This window comes from Triticum aestivum, chromosome 7A (genome assembly GCF_018294505.1).
Source record: "Triticum aestivum cultivar Chinese Spring chromosome 7A, IWGSC CS RefSeq v2.1, whole genome shotgun sequence".
NCBI lineage: Eukaryota > Viridiplantae > Streptophyta > Magnoliopsida > Poales > Poaceae > Triticum > Triticum aestivum.
In genome coordinates this window covers 222,373,431-222,398,469 of record NC_057812.1, presented here as the reverse complement: position 1 = coordinate 222,398,469, position 25,039 = coordinate 222,373,431, and the positions used below count along the sequence as shown (strand labels likewise).

General features: G+C 44.0%; 1 protein-coding gene across 1 annotated transcript; it reads right to left on the bottom strand.

Annotated features, from left to right (window-relative positions):
• Positions 1-496: 496 nt before the first annotated feature.
• LOC123153269 (uncharacterized) lies at positions 497-23,164 on the bottom strand. The gene is made up of 3 exons (XM_044572469.1): positions 23,044-23,164; positions 3,897-4,720; positions 497-745 (listed from the first exon to the last, which is right to left on the bottom strand). Exons 1-3 carry the CDS (start codon positions 23,162-23,164, stop codon positions 497-499), a joined length of 1,194 nt encoding a protein of 397 aa, XP_044428404.1.
• Positions 23,165-25,039: the final 1,875 nt, after the last annotated feature.

The window sequence follows — 25,039 nt, the reverse complement described above, 5'->3', positions numbered from 1 at the left end:
TGAACCACCCCGCACGCAGTTCTTTAAACACTAAAGCAGATTTGGCATGGATGTCGTCGCCGTGCTCTTTGTACTGATGTCCCAAGTGGCCGCATACCACGCACCAGTCCGGTAACCTCTCATATTTAACCTTGAAGACCTGCCGCTTCCCCTCATGAACTAGACTGACAGCATTCTTAAGAGGCTTGTGCACATCAATGCGGATTCTCACTCTGTAGAAATTACCCTCGAAATCTTGTGACTTAGGTTCAGCATATATATATTCTCCCACCTTCCTTGCAAGGGGTTTGATGAGAGGGTAGAAGCCATCAGGTAGATCATGTATCTGCAGCCATATCTCCAGGGAATCAAGCTTGACCAGCGACGGCTTTGTGAACCCGTCATATTCAGCAAGAATCACCGCATTGCCTTTGTAGTTCCAGGGCCCCTCATCCATAGCTCTCTCCCAGTCGCCTAAGCAAGCAAATTGCAAAGTGTAGAGGTTCTCCTTGAGGGGTCAAAACTGCACTGGTTGGGCGAGATCCCATGCTGCCCTCATTGTCTTGAAGAAACCATATTGACTGTATTTCTTTTCCGTATGGACTCGCGCTATGGCCATCCATCGAGTTGCCGTCGGCGGCAGCGGATCTTCCTTCTCCACCACCACATCATCCATGTCCTCCTCTTGGAGTCCCAATTCACTCATCAGCGCCTCCAGGTCCGTCGCAGCGTTGGAGCTCGACGCCTCAGACGCCATCTTCTTTCCCTGACCCGAAAAGAGAATTGATCGGGTACTTTGTGACCTAACCCTAGCAACCCCCAACGCCAGAACCCGAGCGCCAAGACCGGGCATCGCTCCAAAGAGCACCCCCTTGATCGGTCCGAACGCTATTGGCCGGCGAGAACGGAGGGAGGGGAGACGAACCCTACAGTGGCGATCAAATCGCCGCCGAGGGGAAGAGAAACCCTAACAGGAGGGGAAGGGGTGCTCATTAATCACCATATGTAGCAGCCGCTAGTTTCAAAACATATTGATTTAAGCTGGGCCATGGGTGAGAAGAGATAAGTTGGGCCCAAAAGAAGTTGATTTACGGCCATGTTGACCAATATGATTTTATATTTAGAAAATATACATGGTGGAAAATAAATCAGCAGACTATAGTTATGCCAACTGTTCTGACATACAGAATGCAATGTCAAAGCTCAGAAAAAACAAGAACACAAAAGCGTCATTAAAAATTGTTCTTTTGACGATTTGTTTGACAAAGTAACTAGACGGAATTCACTTACAATTTTCTTTTTGAAAAATTCAGGATCGCATCCTAGAGAAGGTCAATAAAAATGGTTGCACAAAAAAGAGACACCGAGGGATTCATCAAAAAAGTTGCAAGTTGCTGTCAGTGGTGTTTTAATTGATATGTGTGCGTTTTTAGTTTGCTAGAATTTTTTTTAGGTTGCCAGAATAAAAAAGGGATTTTCACGGTTTTGTACAAAAAAACTTGAAATTCAAATTTTAAAAATGCACAATGTTTATTAAAAAGCTATGATTTTTTCCGTTACAAAAAGAAATAAAACCAAGAAGTCGAAATCAAAAAAGAGGATCAGTTTGATGATTATACAAAATTTCGATTTGTCAGAAGTGGCGCACCGAGAACATTTATAAAATGAGCCACATTTTACAACTCATTAAATTTGATTCTACGTTAAAGTTTTCTCCCGTTGCAACGCATGGGCATTTGTGTTAGTCTTTCCTTAATAATAATAAAGCATGGATTGACTTCGTGGGTTCACCTTCACAATATGCTTCATTTCGTGAATTTACGCTTTCAGTTTTTTCACCTATATTATTTTTTACATCCGAGATGGTACTATTTTACTTGCTTTTCCCTTCGTATACGGATCGAACTCCCGCCGATCGGGTAGAGAAAGAGCCACCAAACCAAGTTGCCCTTAGTCCCACCTCGCTATATTATACTCCCTCTGTCCGGAAATACTTGTCTTAGAAATGGATAAAATGGATGTACCTATAACTAAAATAAGTCTACATACATCCATTACTAGGACAAGTATTTTCAGACGGAGGGAGTACCACATTACACCAATTTATATTTGTCTGTGATTTGAAATTAATCAACCACCTCAAGGAGTGGGTCCTAGGATATGAGCACGAAAGGAAATAAATCAAAAGAAGAAATAAATTTCTCTTTGAAGGAAAAAGAAGGAAGGAAATTAATCCTCCACCTCAAGAAGTGGGTCCCAGGATATGAGCACGAAAGGAAAGAAACCAAAAGAAGAAATAAATTTCCATTGCGCTATTATGAGCAGGAAGTTTGAAACATAAATTCCATTCGAGCAAGGCAAGGAAGGAAAGGGAAAAAACGTCAAGGGTAAATGTCAACATATGTGTAGATAGATTCAATTCTACATGCACGACCATGTGAGGCTATCCCCTGCACAAGGAGCGGCACTTTGCATTTCATAGGATTCAGACTTCAATAGACTATATAGGAGCAGCTGGGGGCTTGGCGGAAAATAAGTGCATATTACATGGTAAACATTAAATAAACAATATTGTTGAACCTATGCTCGAGTAATATCAGATGTGCCTTGCTTGTACATGATCAAATGGAATTCTGCAGAAGTAAAGAATTTGTGTGTTGGTCACTTGAGCAACAATACGCATGAGACATAGGCCATTTTTTAGGCCACTTGCAAATCTGGCATTAAGTAATTCCAGTGTAGATTATTTATGATTGCTCAGAACAAAAGATATGTTTTTTTATAAATTTTCCATTATTAATCCTTAGCTACTTCAATTTCATAAAACGTCATTCACATAAAATTACACGTCACTACCAATATGACATATATAGATGTAAGAAAATGATTGATTACCTTTTCTCCTTCTGTATAGATGATACCAAGCAATTGACTGAATTCATATCGGAAGGCGACTAATGTGACCATCTCAATCTTTTTGGATTAATGAGGGTGCAGAAATTGATGTAGTTCAATTTAAAGTAGGCTGATATATTGTAGCTTTATCCACAGTTATAAGAGTTTTGTTACCTTCGTGTTTTTGATCGAAGATTAAGATGTTGGTGTTATATGCATTTTCTATGTAGCTAAAGATATTTTACTAAAATTTGTACGAAATTCATACAGGTATTGTCATCAAGTTTGCCAATAAAATAATGTCTATGTCTTTATTACCCCGTTGCAATACACGAGGATATGTCGGGTTCACCGTCACAATACGTTTTTCCCCTTAAGTTTACGCTTCATTTTGAATTTAAAACATATACATAAGGTAGTACTAATTCAGGAAATCACGTCGTGTGCAATCTGACTATGCATGCGGTGCCAGGCTGCCAGCCCAAAACAAATTGCCACCGGACCGGATCGACCTCCGGAAACATGCAAGCATGGAATCTGACAAACACGTGTTATTTGGATTGCACGCACAAGGAAACTACACATCTTCTTCCACGACACGGCTGCTACGGATAAGTCGGTTGATTTCATCCATAATTAAAACCACCTTGCTGACCGTTTGATGTAGCCCGACCGCACCATTTGATTTGTGTTCCTCTAAGCCGTAGATAAGTCAACGCACGCACTTCTCTGCTTGAGTAAATTGCGCAGAAGTACCATAATTGGGGCATTGGAAACAGATTGGTACCAAGTTTGGTAATTTTTACATGTCAGTACCAGGTCTAGGGCTAGACGTTACAAAATGGTCTAAATCGCGTATAAACGCGTATTGACGGTGTATCTGACCGGCGGGGCCCGCATGTCAGCTGCCGATGTGGCATTCTTTTTGCAGAAACCCCCCGCGCCTCCTTCGTCCTCACGCGCGGCAGGGCCCGATCTGGATCGAGGGGAGGAGCCCCTCGAGCCCGAGCTCCTTCGCCTACCGTAACCCCCGCCCCGCCCTGGCCTCCTCCTCGCCACGCCGCCGGCCAGCCACCGGAGCACCACCACCGGCGATCAGGACCAGGTCGTCCCCGCACCCTGCCTCTCTCCTTCTCTTCCTCCTTCCATTTTTTCTTCTCTCTCTCTCTCACCCGAAGCTCTCTCTCTTGACGCGTCGCCTTGGTTCCCGTCTTCTTGGACTCCGGCGGCCGCATAGCCTCCTCCAGCGCCCACGCCTCCTCGATCCTCGCGTCCTGCAGCATCGCATCCCGCACCGCCTCCTGCAGCTCCAGTGAGGGCGGAACCCCGTCGGAGGCCATCTCGTCGAGGGCGACGAGCGCGCTCCTGGGGTCCCCGAACCTGCAGAACCCGGCGACGGCGATGCCGTAGGTGGCGGCATCGGGCCGGCGTGGGGAGTCGAGGCGGCAGAGCCAGCGGAGCACGAAAGCGGCCTCGCGGGCGTGGTGCATCGCGAGGAGGTGGCCGAGGAGCGGGGTGGCGAGCGGGAGCGGCGAGGGGCGGACGGGGTGGTGGTGGAGCGCGGTGAGCAGGGCGAAGGCCGGGGTGAGCGTGGGGAGGGAGGCGAGGTGCTCCGCGAGCGGGGGGGGCGGGAGGCGCTCCGGGGAGCCGGGCAGGAGGAGTGCCGCGGAGAGGAGGCGGACGACGGCGGGGACCTGGCCCTCAGAGATGAGTCGTGGGATGAGCGCAGAGATGGCATCGAGCTCGGACGGGGAGAGGGGGGAGGGAGGCGCTTCCGTTGTGCAGAGGCCCCGAAGGAGATGGTGGAGGCCACGAGCAGAGGCCGCGGCGGTGCGAGCAGGGGTAGCTGAAAGCACAAGTGCTTCCTAGGTGGTTTTGGTAATTGATGACAACATATCTCTTGTTGGACTAATGTTTCTATCTAGTATGTTTCAGATAAGTTCAACAATTGAGTGGCATGGACTAAAGGTTGTGGGAACTCCTTCAAGATGCTAAGGACAAAGGATTGGCTAAAGCTTCAAGCTCAAGACTCTTCATTTTACATTTTAGTGATCCAAGATCACATTGAGTCCATAGGAAAAGCCAATACTATCAAGGAGGGATGAGGTGTTGCTTAATGAGCCTCTTGCTTCATGTGCTTAATGATATGCTCCAAAATCCTCAGCTACTTTCCCACTTCCACATATGACCTAAACCCAAAGCCAAACTCGGACCTACCGATTCTTTCTATCCGGCGACACCGAGTTTTCACTTGTCATAAGCCACTGTCAAAACCCTAGCAATTCGGTTCTACCGATAGGGATCTCGGTCTCACCGAGATGGGGTTGCAAACTCTCTGTTTCCCTTTCGTAACTTTTTGGTCTCACCAAAAAAGTGAATCGGTCCCACCGAGATTGCAATGTAAATTTAGTGTTTCCTTTTTGTAACTTTTCGGTCTCACCGAAAGAGCAAATCGGTCCCATCGAGTTTGCCTGACCAACTCTTTGGTTAGCTAATTACCAAAATCGGTCTCACCGAGTTTGTGTAATCAGTCTCATCGAGATTACGTTATGCCCAAACCCTAACCATATCGGTCCTACCGAGTTGCATGTCAGTCCCACCGAAAATCTCTAACGGTCACTAGGTTTACCTTTTCGGTCCGACCGAGTTTGTTGATTCGGTCCCACCGAGATTGGAAAATTGTGAGTAACGGTTGGATTTTGTGTGGAGGCTATATATACCCCTTCACCTCCTCTTCATTCAATGAGAGAGCCATCAGAACACTTCTACACTTCCAACTTATATGTTCTGAGAGAGAACCACCTACTCATGTGTTGAGACCAAGATATTCCATTCCTACCATATGAATCTTAATCTCTAGCCTTCCCCAAGTTGCTTTCCACTCAAATCTTCTTTCCACCAAATCCGAATCCTATGAGAGAGAGTTGAGTGTTGGGGAGACTATCATTTGAAGCACAAGAGCAAGGAGTTCATTATCTACACACCATTTGTTACTTCTTGGAGAGTGGTGTCTCCTAGATTGGCTAGGTATCACTTGGGAGCCTTCGACAAGATTGTGGAGTTGAACCAAGGAGTTTGTAAGGGCAAGGAGATCGCCTACTTAGTGAAGATCTACCGCTAGTGAGACAAGTCCTTTGTGGGTGATGGCCATGGTGGGATAGACAAGGTTGCTACTTCGTGGACCCTTTGTGGGTGGTTGCTTCTTTGTGGACCCTTCATGGGTGGAGCCCTCCGTGGACTCGCGCAACCGTTACCCTTTGTGGGTGGAGCCCTCCGTGGACTCGCGCAACCGTTACCCTTCGTGGGTTGAAGTCTCCATCAACGTGGATGTAGGATAGCACCACCTATCCGAACCACGGGAAAAACATCCGTGTCTCCAATTGCGTTTGAATTCTCCAAACCCTTCTCTTTACATTCTTACAAGTTGCATGCTTTATATTCCGCTGCTCATATACTCTTTGCATGCTTGCTTGATATGTATTGTGTATGTTGAAATTGTGCCTAAAACTCCACTCAAACCAAAGAGGCCTAAAAATTGCAACTTTAGCACTAAGTGTCTAATCACCCCCCCCTCTAGACACATCTACTTCTAGATCCTACAAGTGGTATCAGAGCTTTGGTCTCCATTGCCTTGGTTTAATCACCATTGGAGGAAGATGGATGTGTCTACTTTAGGGAGTCTTAGACATAGAGTGCCTATTCTTGATGGAGAGTATTTTCATGAGTGGAAAAATGAGATGCTTGTAATCTTCAATCAATATCATTTGAACAAGTATATTGCTAGTTCTTGTGCACCTCATATTGATCCTGTGCATCCTACCCTAGATGAAGATATTGACATGATTCGCAATCTTAGAACTGCTGAGCTCATCATTAGAGGATTGCCCAAAAATTTGATTGCTAGTTTGCCTACTCTTAATTGTGCCTATACTATATGGAAATTTCTTGAGGAACGATTTCCCGATCATTCCTTGAAAACTTTGGATGAAATTCTCCATAAATCCATTGCCTTGAGTAAGACGAACTCTAGTGATCCTAATTTTGGTAGTTGTCTATTTGAACTTACCAATCTTAAGCATGCTAAAGGAGATGTTGGAATCATTAGTGATATCATATTCGAAGCTATAAGAATTCATAAAAGTGACCACTTTGATGATCATTTATCTAATGAATTACCCTCTCTAGGAAATGATGAGTCACAAGATCATGATGAACATGGATACTGTGATGATGATGATGATGATAGTGACTTCGATCTTGATGATGCAATGAGACATTTTGGTCTTATGGCAAATCTTCGGGGATATGAATCAGGAGGAAAGGAATGGGTTCTTGATAGTGGATGTACTGATCATATGACCGGAGATGAAGAGATGTTTCGTGAGCTTGCTGAAAATGACGGCCCTCGAAAATATGTCACCTTTGGTGATAATTCAAAGGGTAAAGTGGTTGGCCTTGGTAAGGTGGCCATCTCACATGATAGTTTCATTCAAAATGCCATGCTCGTTGAATCTCTTGGCTACAACTTACTTTCAGTATCTAGACTTGCTGATTTCGGTTTGAATGTCCTATTTACTGAGATAGATTGCCAAGTATTTCGTCGAGACAATCATAAAATGGTCTTTACGAGTATGCGTAGAGGTGATCTTTACATTGTCGATTTCTCTAAAAAGGCACAACCTAAAACTTGCTTTGTTGCTAAATCCTCAAAAGGTTGGTTGTGGCATAGACGACTAGGTCACGTTGGCATGAGAAACCTTGACAAGCTTATTAAAGGAAATCATATCCTTGGAGTTAACGATGTCATATTTGATAAGGATAGACTTTGCAGTGCTTGTCAAGCAGGTAAACAGGTTGGAGGAAGACATCCCGTGAAGAACATCATGACCACAAGGAGGCCACTCAAGCTACTTCATATGGATCTTTTTGGTCCCAACGCCTACAAGAGTCTCGGTGGAAATTCTTTTGGTCTAGTTATAGTTGATGATTTTTCAAGATTTACGTGGGTGTTCTTTCTTAATGACAAGTCGCAGGTCCAGAAGATCTTCAGAAACTTCGCTAGGAAGGCCCAAAATCAGTTTGACATGAAGATCAAGAAGGTTCGAAGTGACAACGGAACGGAGTTCAAGAACACAAATGTGGACACCTTTCTTGACGAAGAAGGGATTTCACACGAGTTCTCGGCTACATACACACCTCAACAAAATGGAGTTGTTGAGAGGAAGAACCGGACGCTCATCGAAATGGCAAGAACGATGCTTGATGAATACAAGACGCCGAAGCACTTTTGGGCAGAAGCGGTTCAGACAGCTTGTCACGCAACAAATCGCTTATATCTTCACAAGCTACTCGGCAAGACGGCATACGAGCTTCTCACCGGTAACAAACCCCAAGTTGGATACTTTCGAGTATTCGGCTCAAAGTGCTACATTCTTGATAAGCATCATCGTTCAAAGTTTGCTCCTAAATCTCATGAAGGTTTTCTACTTGGTTATGGCTCAAACTCTCACACTTACCGTGTCTACAACAATTTCACCCGAAAGGTTGAAGAGACGGTAGATGTGAAGTTTGATGAATCTAATGGCTCGCAAGTAGAGCAGTTGCCAATTGATGTAGGAGACAAAGACCCTTCAGAAGCAATCCAAGACTTGTCCATTGGCAAAATTCGTCCAACGGAGGTGAAGGAGAGTACTTCATCCGTCCAAGTGGAAGCTTCTACTTCACGACTAGGTGAACCAAGAATTGACACGGAAGCATCCACAAATGGGACACACCAAGATGAAGAAAACGAGGAAATGCATCAAGACGAACATCAACAACCTCCTTCTCCACCACGACAAGAGAACGACGACGTCAACAATGAAGAAGGCCAAGAAGAAGAACAAGATGAAGAAGATGTTCAACAAAGACCCAAGCAAAAGCTCTCACGAGTTCGAGCAAGAATTGCCAAAGATCATCCCATCGAGCAAATCCTCAATGATATACAAACCGGGAGAATCACTCGCTCAAAAACTCGTTTAGCTAACTTTTGTGAAAACTATTCATTCATCTCTAGCATTGAACCTATGAAGGTTGAAGAAGCATTGGAAGATCCGGATTGGATAAACGCTATGCATGAAGAGCTACACAATTTTGAGAGAAACCAAGTTTGGACATTGGTTGAGAAGCCCGACAACAACCACAATATCATTGGTACCAAATGGGTGTTTCGCAACAAGCAAGATGAAGATGGACAAGTGGTTCGCAACAAAGCACATCTCGTCGCCCAAGGGTACACACAAGTCGAAGGTATGGACTATGGTGAGACATATGCTCCCGTTGCTAGACTTGAGTCCATTCGCATCTTACTTGCCTATGCTAATCACCATAATATCACCTTGTACCAAATGGACATTAAAAGTGCTTTTCTAAATGGTGAAATAGAGGAGGAAGTTTATGTCAAACAACCTCCCGGCTTTATAAATCCTAAGAAACCAAATCATGTTTACAAACTTCACAAAGCTCTTTATGGTCTTAAACAAGCTCCTAGAGCATGGTATAAATGCTTGACCAAGTTCCTTATTACAAGTGGTTTTGAAATTGGTAAAATTGATTCTACTCTTTTTACTAAAAGAGTTAATGGAGAACTATTTGTATGCCAAATTTATGTTGATGATATCATATTTGGTTCAACTAACCCTCTCTTTAGTGAAAAGTTTGGAAAGCTAATGTCAGAGAAGTTTGAGATGTCTATGATGAGTGAACTCAAATTCTTTCTCGGTTGGCAAATCAAGCAAACTAAGGAAGGTACATCTGTCTCTCAAACAAAGTACACCAAGGACTTATTCAAGAAGTTCAATATGCAAGAATGCAAAGGTATGTCTACACCCAAGCCTACTAGTGGACATAATGATTTGACCAAAGATGGTGAACTGGTTGATCAAAAGGTTTATCGCTCTATGATTGGTTCATTGTTATACCTATGTGCTTCACGTCCCGATATTATGCTAACTGTGTGCATGTGTGCACGATATCAAGCTTCTCCTAAAGAATGTCATCTTAAGGCTGTGAAAAGGATAGTGAGATATTTAATCCATACACCAAATTTTGGCATTTGGTATCCTAAGAGGTCTTCTTTTGATCTTGTTGGCTATTCCGACTCGGATTATGCCGGAGACAAGGTTGATAGAAAGTCCACTTCGGGTACTTGTCAATTTCTTGGTAGATCTCTTGTGTCTTGGTCTTCCAAGAAACAAAACTCGGTACCCTTATCCACCGCCGAAGCAGAATACATTGCCGCTGGTTCATGTTGTGCTCAATTACTTTGGATGACCCAAACTCTTAAAGATTATGGGATTTATGTGAAACATGTTCCACTGCTTTGTGACAATGAAAGTGCTATCAAAATTGGTCATAATCCTGTACAATATTCTCGAACTAAGCATATTGAAGTTCGTCATCATTTCATTCGAGATCATGTTGCTAAGGGTGACATTAATCTTAAGCACGTTCGAACCGATAAGCAATTAGCGGATATATTTGTTGGGGAACATAGTAATTTCAAAAAATTTCCTACGCACACGCAAGATCATGGTGATGCACAGCAACAAGGGGAGAGTGTGATCTATGTACCCTTGGTAGATCGACAACGGAAGCATTTGGTTGATGTAGTCGTACGTCTTCACGGCCCGACCGATCAAGCACCGAAACTATGGCACCTCCGAGTTTTAGCACACGTTCAGCTCGATGATGATCCCCGGACTCCGATCCAGCAAAGTGTCGGGGAAGAGTTCCGTCAGCACAACGGCGTGGTGACGATCTTGATGTACTACTGCCGCAGGGCTTCGCCTAAGCACCGCTACAATATTATCAAGGACTATGATGGCTGGGGGCGCCGCACACGGCTAAGAATAAGATCACGTGGATCAACTTCTGTCTATGGGGTGCCCCTTGCCTCAGTATATAAAGGATGGAGGAGGAGGAGGCCGGCCAAGGCAATTGGTGCGGCCAGGATGTGGAGTCCTACTAGGACTCCAAGTCCTAGTAGGAGTCCACCAAGAGGGGAGGAAGGGAGAAGGAAGTGGAGGAGAAGGAGAGGTGGCCGGCCCCCTTTTCCCTAGTCCAATTCGTACTAGAGGGGAGGAGGGCGCAGCAGCCCCTTGGCCCTTTTTCCTCTTCCCACTAAAGCCCATCAAGGCCCATTGCTTCTCCCGTAACTACCCGGTACTCCGAAAAATACCCGAATCACTCGGAACCTTTCCGATGTCCGAATATAGTCGTCCAATATATCGATCTTTACGTCTCGACCATTTCGAGACTCCTCCTCATGTCCCCGATCTCATCCGGGACTCCGAAATCCTTCGGTACATCAAAACTCATAAACTCATAATATAACTGTCATCAAAACCTTAAGCGTGCGGACCCTACGGGTTCGAGAACAATGTAAACATGACCGAGACACGTCTCCGGTCAATAACCAATAGTGGGACCTGGATGCCCATATTGGCTCCTACATATTCTACGAAGATCTTTATCGGTCAGACCGCATAACAACATACGTTGTTCCCTTTGTCATCGGTATGTTACTTGCCCGAGATTCGATCGTCGGTATCTCAATACCTAGTTCAATCTCGTTACCGGCAAGTCTCTTTACTCGTTCCATAATACATCATCCCGCAACTAACTCATTAGTTGCAATGCTTGCAAGGCTTCAGTGATGTGTATTACCGAGAGGGCCCAGAGATACCTCTCCGACAATCGGAGTGACAAATCCTAATCTCGAAATACGCCAGCCCAACATGTACCTTTGGAGACACCTGTAGAGCACCTTTATAATCACCCAGTTACGTTGTGACGTTTGGTAGCACACAAAGTGTTCCTCCGGCAAACGGGAGTTGCATAATCTCATAGTCATAGGAACATGTAAGTCATGAAGAAAGCAATAGCAACATACTAAACGATCGGGTGCTAAGCTAATGGAATGGGTCATGTCAATCAGATCATTCAACTAATGATGTTATCCCGTTAATCAAATAACAACTCTTTGTCAATGGTTAGGAAACATAACCATCTTTGATTAACGAGCTAGTCAAGTAGAGGCATACTAGTGACACTCTGTTTGTCTATGTATTCACACATGTATTATGTTTCCGGTTAATACAATTCTAGCATGAATAATAAACATTTATCATGATATAAGGAAATAAATAATAACTTTATTATTGCCTCTAGGGCATATTTCCTTCAGTCTCCCACTTGCACTAGAGTCAATAATCTAGATCACATCGCCATGTGATTTAACATCAATAGTTCACATCTTTATGTGATTGGTTCACATCTCCATGTGACTAACACCCAAAGGGTTTACTAGATTCAATAATCTAGTTCACATCGCTATGTGATTAAGACCCAAAAGGTGATCATGTTTTGCTTGTGAGAGAAGTTTAGTCAACGGGTCTGCCACATTCAGATCTGCATGTATTTTGCAAATTTCTATGTCAACAATGCTCTGCATGGAGCTACTTCTAGCTAATTGCTCCCACTTTTCAATATGTATCCAGATTGAGACTTAGAGTCATCTAGATCAGTGTCAAAACTTGCATCGACATAACCCTTTACGACGAACCTTTTGTCACCTTCGTAATCGAGAAACATATCCTTATTCCAGTAAGGATAATTTTGACCGTTGTCCATTGATCTACTCCTAGATCACTATTGTACTCCCTTTCTTAACACAGTGTAGGGTATACAATAGATCTGGTACACAGTATGGCATACTTTATAGAACCTTATGGCTGAGGCATAGGGAATGACTTTCATTTTATTTCTATCTTCTGCCGTGGTCAGGCTTTGAGTCTTACTCAATTTCACACCTTGCAACACAGGTAGGAACTCTTTCTTTGACTGTTCCATTTTGAACTACTTCAAAATCTTGTCAAGGTATGTACTCATTGAAAAAACTTATCAAGCGTCTTAATCTATCTCTATAGATCTTGATGCTCAATATGTAAGCAGCTTTACCGAGGTCTTTCTTTGAAAAATTCCTTTCAAAACCTCCTTTATGCTTTGCAGAATAATTCTACATTATTTCCGATCAATAATATGTCATTCACATATACTTATCAGAAATGTTGTAGTGCTCCCACTCACTTTCTTGTAAATACAGGCTTCATCGCAAGTCCGTATAAAACTATATGCTTTGATCAACTTATCAAAGCGTATATTCCAACTCCGAGATGCTTGCACCAGTCCATAGATGGATCGTTGGATCTTGCATATTTTGTTAGCACCTTTAGGATTGACAAAACCTTCTGGTTGTATCATATACAACTCTTCTTAAATAAATCCATTAAGAAATGCAGTTTTGTTTATCCATTTGCCAGATTTCATAAAATGCGGCAATTGCTAACATGATTCGGACAGACTTAAGCATATATACGAGTGAGAAACTCTCATCATAGTCAACACTTTGAACTTTGTCGAAAACTTTTTGCGACAATTCTAGCTTTGTAGATAGTAACACTACTATCAGCGTCTGTCTTCCTCTTGAAGATCCATTTAATCTCAATGGCTTGCCGATCATTGGGCAAGTCAATCAAAGTCCATAGTTTGTTCTCATATATGGATCTCATCTCAGATTTCATGGCTTCAAGCCATTTTGCGGAATCTGGGCTCATCATCGCTTCCTCATAGTTCATAGGTTCGTCATGGTCAAGTAACATGACCTCCAGAACAGGATTACTGTACCACTCTGGTGCGGATCTCACTCTAGTTTACCTACGAGATTTGGTAGTAACTTGATCTGAAGTTACATGATCATCATCATTAGCTTCCTCACTAATTGGTGCAGTAGTCACAGGAACAGATTTTGTGATGAACTACTTTCCAATAAGGGAGCAGGTACAGTTACCTCATCAAGTTCTACTTTCCTCCCACTCACTTCTTTCGAGAGAAACTCCTTCTCTAGAAAAACTCCGAATTTAGCAACAAAAGTCTTGCCTTCGGATTTGTGATAGAAGGTGTACCCAACAGTCTCCTTTGGGTATCCTATGAAGACATATTTCTCCGATTTGGGTTTGAGCTTATTAGGATGAAACTTTTTCATATAAGCATCACAACCCCAAACTTTAAGAAACGACAACTTTGGTTTCTTGCCAAACCACAGTTCAGATTGTGTCATCTCAACGGACTTAGATGGTGCCCTATTTAACGTGAATGCAGTTGTCTCTAATGCATAACCCCAAAACGATAGTGGTAGATCGGTAAGAGACATCATAGATCGCACCATATCTAATAAAGTACGGTTATGACATTCAGACACGCCATTATGCTGCGGTGTTCCAGGTGGCATGAGTTTGTGAAACTATTCCACATTGTTTTAATTGAAGACCAAACTCGTAACTCAAATATTTGTCTCTGCGATCAGATCGTAGAAACTTTATTTTCTTGTTACAATGATTTTCCACTTCACTCTGAAATTCTTTGAACTTTTCAAATGTTTCAGGCTTATGTTTCATCAAGTAGATATACCCATATCTGCTCAAATCATCTGTGAAGTTTCAGAAAATAACGATACTTGTCGTGAGCCTTAACACTCATCGGACCGCATACATCAGTATGTATTATTTCCAATAAGTCAGTTGCTCGCTCCGGAGAATGGAGTCTTAGTCATCTTACCCATGAGGCATGGTTCGCAAGCATCAAGTGATTCATAATCAAGTGATTCCAAAATCCCATCAACATGGAGTTTCTTCATGCGCTTTACACCAATATGACCTAAACGGCAGTGCTACAAATAAGTTGCACTATCATTATTAACTTTGCATCTTTTGGTTTCAATATTATGATTATGTGTATCACTATGATCGAGATCCAATGAACTATTTTCATTGGGTGTGTAACCATATAAGGTTTTATTCATGTAAACAGAACAACAATTTATTCTCTTACTTAAATGAATAACCGTATTACAATAAACATGATCAAATCATATTCATGCTTAACGCAAACACCAAATAACACTTATTCAGGTTCAACACTAATCCTGAAAGTATAGGGAGTGTGCGATGATGATCATATCAATCTTGGAACCACTTCCAACACACATCGTCACTTCACCCTTAACTAGTCTCTGTTTATTCTGCAACTCCTATTTCGAGTTACTAATCTTAGCAACTGAACTAGTATCAAATACTGAGGGGTTGCTATAAACACTAGTAAAGTACACATCAATAACATGTATATCAAATATACTTATGTTCACTTTGCCATCCTTCTTATCTGCCAATCACTTGGGGTAGTTCCGCTTCCAGTGACCAGTCCCTTTGCAGTAGAAACACTTAGTCTCAGGCTTAGGACCAGACTTGGGCTTCTTCACTTGAGCAGCAACTTGCTTGTTGTTCTTCTTGAAGTTCCCCTTCTTCCCTCTGCCCTTTTCTTGAAACTAGTGGTCTTGTCTACCATCAACACTCGATATTTTTCTCGATTTCTACCTTCGTCAATTTCCGCATTACGAAGAGCTTGGGAATCGTTTCCGTTATCCCTTGCATATCATAGTTCATCACGAAGTTCTACTAACTTGGTGATGGTGACTAGAGGATTCTGTCAATCACTATCTTATCTGGAAGATTAACTCCCACTTGATTCAAGCGATTGTAGTACTCAGACAATCTGGGCACATGCTCACTAGTTGAGCGATTCTCCTCCATCTTTTAGCTAGAACTTGTTGGAGACTTCATATCTCTCAACTCGGGTATTTCCTTGAAATATTAACTTCAACTCCTGGAACATCTCATATGCTCCATGACGTTCAAAACGTCTTTGAAGTCCCAATTCTAAGCCATTAAGCATGGTGCACTGAAATATCAAGTAGTCATCATATTGAGCTAGCCAAACATTCATAACGTCTGCATCTGCTCCTGCAATAGGTCCGTCACCTAGCGGTGCATCAAGGACATAATTCTTCTGTGCAGCAATGAGGATAAACCTCAGATCACAGATCCAATCTGCATCATTGCTACTAACATCTTTCAACACAATTTTCTCTAGGAACATATCAAAATAAACACAGGGAAGCAACAACGCGAGCTATTGATTTACAACATAATTTGCAAAATACTACAAGGACTAAGTTCATGATAAATTTAAGTTCAATTAATTTACTTAAAGAACTCCCACTTAAATAGACATCCCTCTAATCCTCTAAGTGATTACGTGATCCAAATCAACTAAACCATGTCCGATCATCACGTGAGATGGAGTAGTTTCATTGGTGAACATCATTATGTTGATCATATCTACTATATGATTCACGCTCGACCTTTCGGTCTCCGTGTTCCGAGGCCATATCTGTATATGCTTGGCTCGTCAAGTATAACCTGAGTATTCCGCGTGTGCAACTGTTTTGCACCCGTTGTATTTGAACGTAGAGCCTATCACACCCGATCATCACGTGGTGTCTCAGCATGAAGAACTTTCGCAACGGTGCATACTCAGGGAGAACACTTCTTGATAATTAGTGAGAGATCATCTTATAATGCTACCGTCAATCAAAGCAAGATAAGACGCATAAAAGATAAACATCATATGCAATCAAAATATGTGACATGATATGGCCATCATCATCTTGCTCCTTTGATCTCCATCTCCAACGTACTGTCATGATCTCTATCGTCACCGGCATGACACCATGATCTCCATCATCTTGATCTATATCAATGTGTCGTCACACGGTCGTCTCGCCAACTATTGCTCTTGCAACTATTGCTATCGCATAGCGATAAAGTAAAGCAATTATTTGGCGCTTGCATCTTATGCAATAAAGAGACAACCATAAGGCTTTTGCCAGTTGCTGATAACTTTAACAAAACATGATCATCTCATACAACAACTTATATCTCATCACGTTTTGACCATATCACATCACAACATGCCCTGCAAAAACAAGTTAGACGTCCTCTACTTTGTTGTTGCAAGTTTTACGTGGCTGCTACGGGCTTAAGCAAGAACCAATCTTACCTACGCATCAAAACCACAACGATAGTTTGTCAAGTTGGTGTTGTTTTAACCTTCGCAAGGACCGGGCGTAGCCACACTCGGTTCAACTAAAGTTGGAGAAACTGTCACCCGCAAGCCACCTATGTGCAAGGCATGTCGGGAGAACCGGTCTCGCGTAAGCGTACGCGTAATGTCGGTCTGGGCCGCTTCATCCAACAATACCGCCGAACCAAAGTATGACATGCTGGTAAGCAGTATGACTTATATCGCCCACAACTCACTTGTGTTCTACTCGTGCAAATAACATCAACATATAAAACCTAGGCTCGGATGCCACTGTTGGGGAACGTAGTAATTTCAAAAAATTTCCTACGCAGACGCAAGATCATGGTGATGCACAGCAACGAGGGGAGAGTGTGATCTACGTACCCTTGGTAGATCGACAACGGAAGCGTTTGGTTGATGTAGTCGTACGTCTTCACGGCCCGACCGATCAAGCACCGAAACTACGGCACCTCCGAGTTTTAGCACACGTTCAGATCGATGACGATCCCCGGACTCTGATCCAGCAAAGTGTCGGGGAAGAGTTCCGTCAGCACGATGGCGTGGTGACGATCTTGATGTACTACTGCCGTAGGGCTTCGCCTAAGCACCGCTACAATATTATCGAGGACTATGGTGGCTGGGGGCACCGCACACGGCTAAGAATAAGATCACATGGATCAACTTCTGTCTATGGGGTGCCCCTTGCCTCAGTATATAAAGGATGAAGGAGGAGGAGGCCGGCCAAGGCAATTGGTGCGGCCAGGATGTGGATTCCTACTAGGACTCCAAGTCCTGGTAGGAGTCCACCAAGAGGGGAGGAAGGGAGAAGGAAGTGGAGGAGAAGGAGAGGTGGCCGGCCCCCTTTTCCCTAGTCCAATTCGGACTAGAGGGGAGGGGGGCGCAGCAACCCCTTGGCCCTTTTTCCTCTTCCCACTAAAGCCCATCAAGGCCCATTGCTTCTCCCGTAACTACCCGGTACTCCGAAAAATACCTGAATCACTCGGAACCTTTCCGATGTCCGAATATAGTCGTCCAATATATCGATCTTTACGTCTCGACCATTTCGAGACTCCTCGTCATGTCCCCGATCTCATCCGGGACTCCGAACTCCTTCGGTACATCAAAACTCATAAACTCATAATATAACTGTCATCGAAACCTAAGCGTGCGGGCCCTACGGGTTCGAGAACAATGTAGACATGACCGAGACACGTCTCCGGTCAATAACCAATAGCGGGACCTGGATGCCCATATTGGCTCCTACATATTCTACGAAGATCTTTATCGGTCAGACCGCATAACAACATACGTTGTTCCCTTTGTCATCGGTATGTTACTTGCCCGAGATTCGATCGTCGGTATCTCAATACCTAGTTCAATCTCGTTACTGGCAAGTCTCTTTACTCGTTCCATAATACATCATCCCGCAACTAACTCATTAGTTGCAATGCTTGCAAGGCTTCAGTGATGTGTATTACCGAGAGGGCCCAGAGATACCTCTCCGACAATCGGAGTGACAAATCCTAATATCAAAATATGCCAACCCAACATGTACCTTTGGAGACACCTGTAGAGCACCTTTATAATCACTCAGTTACGTTGTGACGTTTGGTAGCACACAAAGTGTTCCTCCGGCAAACGGGGTTGCATAATCTCATAGTCATAGGAACATGTATAAGTCATGAAGAAAGCAATAGCAACATACTAAATGATCGGGTGCTAAGCTAATGGAATGGGTCATGTCAATCAGATCATTCAACTAATGATGTGATCCCGTTAATCAAATAACAACTCTTTGTCAATGGTTAGGAAACATAACCATCTTTGATTAACGAGCTAGTCAAGTAGAGGCATACTAGTGACACTCTGTTTGTCTATGTATTCACACATGTATTATGTTTCCGGTTAATACAATTCTAGCATGAATAATAAACATTTATCATGATATAAGGAAATAAATAATAACTTTACTATAGCCTCTAGGGCATATTTCCTTCAATATTTACTAAACCACTTGATGAGAAAGTGTTTTGCAGGTTGAGAGGAGAATTGAACATCATTGATGCTTCGAACTTGGAGTAGAAACTTCATTGGATACATGCAAGACATGAGCTTATGACTAATCCATGATATATCTCTTATGATAACTATCTTATGTCTTGGATATATTTGCACCTTGCATGTTGTCTAACCCATGTAGGTGCTTGGTTGAATCTAATTCCATGAGATTGCGACTCACTCACATCTTGAGCAATCTCTACATCACCAAGACTCTACACAATGGTGGTTGAAGACAAGGAAGCACAAAACCATTCAAACATATCCTTTGACAAATTCTATGTTGAGCTTCATGATTGTCATTTTTGGATACACAAGTGCTCTTCCTTGCAAGAACTAACCCATGTAGGTAGATGAGCTCAAACTCCAAGTGATGCTCCCAACTCTTGATGAGCTACATCAACCTTGAGCACCCACATAAGTTCAACTACATGAGCAAGAACCACACCACCACCAAAGGTATGTTATTCCATCTTAGAGAAGCTTTACTCCAAGACATGAGTCAAAGCAACTCAACAAGATGTGAATACATCAAGATGCTTAAACGAAAAATGGTAACCCCATTTTGAGCTTAAACGATGAGTATGACCTATGATCAAGTGTTCCCACTTGACTCCTAAGTCAATATACTCTAACATAGGTGACTATGTCACCACCCAACTCTAGATGAAGTTCTCTTGTATTCTTTTCTGTGTTATTGCATTTGTCTCATGCATGTTTAGTTTCTTTCTTTTTTTAAAAAAACTTCATCTAGATCTTTCAGTTTCTTCTCTTTTCTCTTTGTTTTTGTTCTGCATTTTCTGTATTTAATTCCTTACAAATCCTTCAGGTAATTCATTGCAAATCTTTGTGAGATCCTATATGTCTAGTGAGCTGAGGTAACAAGTGTTTTTCTCTGTGTGAACTCGGTTTCGCCGACTTGTAATTTTCGGTCCAACCGAATCTTTTCGGTGCCACCGAAACATACCACTCGGTGCCACCGACTTCGCAACAGGAAAAACAGTTTGCCACTTGTTCTATATTTCTTCTGATCCAGCTCTACTCAATGAATCTTGTCCTCCACAAGCATCAAAGTTTTATCCATTGCTTTGTGCTGAGTCTCAAGGACCAAACCTATACGACGGATTCCAGAAAGCCCTTCTTGGAAATTGATGTCAAAGGGGGAGAGAGAGATCACATCAAAGCTTGTAGGAGAGAGAGATCACATCAAGGGAGAGAAAAAGTCTCAAGGACCAAACCTACAAGAGAGAAAGTATTAAGGGGGAGAGAGAGACTTCTAGGGGGAGAGAATACTCAAGGATCCCAGATGCTTGATGTTCAAGAGGAGAGATGTCACATGCCTTTTTGGGGAAAAGACATGTATTTGCATTAAGTTCTATCCATTTGTATCTTTTAGCTCTGATTTTTTGTTCCCTATCTTCTCCCAATATCCCATGTAAAATTCAGGGGGAGCAAGACACCTAAGGGAAAGAAATCGGTCAAATTCATTGCATATCTTTATTGTTGGGGACATGTTGAATCCAATGTGGTACCTTGTACTCACTCTCTACATGTCATCCCAGTCTTGGTATTCTTGTGGTTTCTTTTGTTTGCTCTGGCTAGTGGATGTACCTGTGTTATCTAACTTTGTTTGTGCAGGTTCATTCCATCCTAAGCCAACTCAAGATCACAAGGTAAGTATATGCATCAAAATCATGAGTATGAGGAGTTCTTGCTTATGTACATACTGTTTGCAAGAAGGACTCATGAGCATGAAGGTATTTTCCTTGATAATCTTTTGCTCTGATGCATATGGCCAAGATACATGTAACACATTGCCTACTCTGTCATGGTTATGCTCTCACATGCCTCTATATTTCATATTTACATGAGTGCATACGTGTAGGGGGAGCCTATGCTTGTTACATGTCCTTCCAAAGCTTTACTTGCTGTTCTTTATATCTTTATCTAAAGCATTGATGTATGTTGCCATCAATTACCAAAAAGGGGGAGATTGAAAGCACAAGTGCTCCCTAGGTGGTTTTGGTAATTGATGACAACATATCTCTTGTTGGACTAATGTTTCTATCTAGTATGGTTCAGATAAGTTCAACAATTGAGTGGCATGTACTAAAAGTTGTGGGAACTCCTTCAAGATGCTAAGGACAAAGGATTGGCTAAAGCATCAAGCTCAAGACTCTTCATTTTACATTTTAGTGATCCAAGATCACATTGAGTCCATAGGAAAAGCCAATACTATCAAGGAGGGATGAGGTGTTGCTTAATGAGCCTCTTGCTTCATGTGCTTAATGATATGCTTCAAAATCCTCAGCTACTTTCCCACTTCCACATATGACCTAAACCCAAAGCCAAACTCGGACCTACCGATTCTTTTTATCCGGTGCCACCGAGTTTTCACTTGTCATAAGCCACTGCCAAAATCCTAGCAATTCGGTTCTACCGATAGGGATCTCGGTCTCACCGAGATGGGGTTGCAAACTCTCTGTTTCCCTTTCGTAACTTTTCGGTCTCACCGAAAAAGCGAATCGGTCCCACCGAGATTGCAATGTAAATTCAGTGTTTCCTTTTTGTAACTTTTCGGTCTCACCGAAAAAGCAAATCGGTCCCACCGAGTTTGCCTGACCAACTCTCTGGTTAGCTAATTACCAAAATCGGTCTCACCGAGTTTGTGTAATCGGTCTCACCGAGATTACGTTATGCCCAAACCCTAACCATATCGGTCCTACCGAGTTGCATGTCAGTCTCACCGAAGATCTCTAACGGTCATTAGGTTTACCTTTTCGGTCCGACCGAGTTTGTTGATTCGGTCCCACCGAGATTGGAAAACTATGAGTAACGGTTGGATTTTGTGTGGAGGCTATATATACCCCTCCACCTCCTCTTCATTCAATAAGAGAGCCATTAGAACACTTCTACACTTCCAACTCATATGTTCTGAGAGAGAACCACCTACTCATGTGTTGAGACCAAGATATTCCATTCCTACCATATGAATCTTGATCTCTAGCCTTCCCCAAGTTGCTTTCCACTCAAATCTTCTTTCCACCAAATCCAAATCCTATGAGAGAGAGTTGAGTGTTGGGGAGACTATCATTTGAAGCACAAGAGCAAGGAGTTCATTACCTACACACCATTTGTTACTTTTTGGAGAGTGGTGTCTCCTAGATTGGCTAGGTGTCACTTGGGAGCCTCCGACAAGATTGTGGAGTTGAACCAAGGAGTTTGTAAGGGCAAGGAGATCGCCTACTTCGTGAAGATCTACCGCTAGTGAGGCAAGTCCTTCCTGGGCGATGGCCATGGTGGGATAGACAAGGTTGCTACTTCGTGGACCCTTTGTGGGTGGTTGCTTCTTTGTGGACCCTTCGTGGGTGGAGCCCTCCGTGGACTCGCGCAACCGTTACCCTTTGTGGGTGGAGCCCTCCGTGGACTCGCGCAACCGTTACCCTTCGTGGGTTGAAGTCTCCATCAATGTGGATGTAGGATAGCACCACCTATCCGAACCACGGGAAAAACATCCATGCCTCCAATTGCGTTTGAATTCTCCAAACCCTTCTCTTTACATTCTTACAAGTTGCATGCTTTACATTCCGCTGCTCATATACTCTTTGCATGCTTGCTTGATATGTATTGTGTATGTTGAAATTGTGCCTAAAACTCCACTCAAACCAAAGAGGCCTAAAAATTGCAACTTTAGCACTAAGTGTCTAATCACTCCCCCTCTAGACACATCTACTTCTAGATCCTACAGCAGCTCCGGCGCAAGCGGGGGCCGCGGTGATGCGATGGGAGCTCAGGCTCGATGGATCCCCCCCCCTCGATCCAGACCGGCCGCCGCCGTGCGGGGTGTTTCTGCAAAAAATGCCACATCGGCAGCTGACATGCGGACCCCGTCGGTCAGATACACCGTCAATACACGTTTATACGCGATTTAGACCTTTTTGTAAAGTCTAGCCCCAGACTTAATACTGACATGTAAAAATTACCAAACTTGGTACCAATCTGCTTCCAATGCCCCAATTGTGGTACTTCTGTACAATGTACTCTCTCTGCTTCGATCTCACAGCAACGATAGTTGCCGGCAAGCGCTCCAACACAGCACGCGGAGCCGCCGGTCAGCGTTGCGACACATCACCCATAACTCGCCGGCGAGCTCCATTGCAGCAGCACCGAGCGCTGCGATGCACCCTCGGGAGCCACCGCGCGAGCGCTCCATAGCAGCAGCATCTAGTCGCCAGCGAGCGCTGCATCGACGCAAGGGAACCCGCCGGCGAGCTCCATTGCAGCACCATCGAACGCTACATTCAAGCCGTCGGCGAGCGATACGATGCACCACCGGGAGCCACCGGCAAGCGCTCCATAGCAGCAGCATCTAGCCGCCGCGCGAGCGCTGCATCGGCGCAAGAGGACCCGACGGCGAGCTTCATTGCAGCACCACATGACGCTGCATTCGCCGCTGGCGAGTGCTGCGATGCAGCACCGGGAGCCGCCGCGTGAATGTTGCATCGGAGCACGGGGAACCGCCGGAGAGTGCTCCACTACAGCTCCGCCGCGGATGACTTGCAGCACCAGCAACGTCGCCTCGAGGTTGCACCGTAGCGCTGTGGCATGGACGAGTTGCTGTGTCGCCGTATAGACGGTCGTCGCCGAGCACCGCATCACTCCGCAGGCGGCTGGGCTGACTGACACGGCAGGTGGGCCGCGGCTGGACGAGGCGCAAGGCCTCCTCGCGAGCTGGGAGCAAAACGAAGCAGTGAGGTTGACTCAAACAAAAAAACAACGAGGATGAGCGGCGCATGATCGGTCGGACCTAGGGGCATGCTTGGCGCACGTGGTGGAAGGAGGCTGTGGGCGTCGGTCTGAATCGGGTCGGAGGCGAGGTTGTTCACCGGATTCGGAGCACGGGCGGGCGGCTAGATGCCCAGATCAGGCGACGGCAGAGGGGAGCTCCAAGGCGCCCATCCATGTCTGTGTGGCGGATCCAGATGCTCCGGCGTGGATCCGGTGGCGGACAGATCGAGATGGAGAGGCGGCGACCTCCATTGGAAGGTTCCCTGAAGAAAACATGTGAGAGAGAGAGAGAGAAGGGGAAGAGAGGATGAGAGGGGGTGGGTCGGGCGTCGGCCTTGGCCTTGGCCTGCTTGCGCGCGGCTGGAGGAGGTGAGGCCTGTTGTGGCCAGATCCGGAGTACGGGGCGACAACTGAGCCGGGGGGGGGGGGGGGGTGGGGTGTTGTCGCTACATGTTCTGTTTGGACCGGAAGCTGCTGGATTTCTATGCATGTGCACTCTTCTAAAAAAATGCTATGCATGTGTACCGATTACAATTTATTTTCCGAGGAGCGCATCCATTAATTATAATTACTTGCTGCTGGATGTCATAGTTTAATATTTATGCGTACCACATCTTACAAATACATATCAGATATAATAATTAAGAATGAGTGAAATATGGAAAAGAAATAATATTTTTTAAGGAAGAAGATATTTGGGACTCACTGGTATTTACCGACCATCAAGATATTCCTTAACTTTTGGATGTCATCTATGTCTTGGTGAGATAGGAAGGAGAGATGAAGAGCAGAAAGAGTGCAACAACGGTGCATCTTGCTCGCGTCTTGTTTCGTCCTGCACGACAGCTGGGAGGGGTCCCCTCCGTTGTACCATCTACCTTGCAGCTCTGCATACCCTAATCCCGATCCCCATCGAGGCCCGATGATAATGACCACGGAAGTGGTCATGTTGGTGTGGAGGGTGTGCAATACTAGCGGCAATGTGTCAACAAAAGAGCGCCAAGCATTATAAACTCTTTATTTTCCGGCCATCAAATTGTGAAAGTGGGAAAGTATAACTATAAATTAATGTTAATAGGCATTGTGAGATATAGAAATTAATATATGTTATATTTGAAGCTGCTACAGGTATGTGAATGATGCATAATTATTTACGCATTGAAGAAGTAGTTGTTGATCTATCAAATCAATAAATGTTTAGATTTCTGTAATTCTTTTTACGCAGGGTTGTTGAATATCAACAACTTATTATAAATAATCCAATCTTTTATAGCGAGTTGAAGGAGTAGGTTTTATTAGT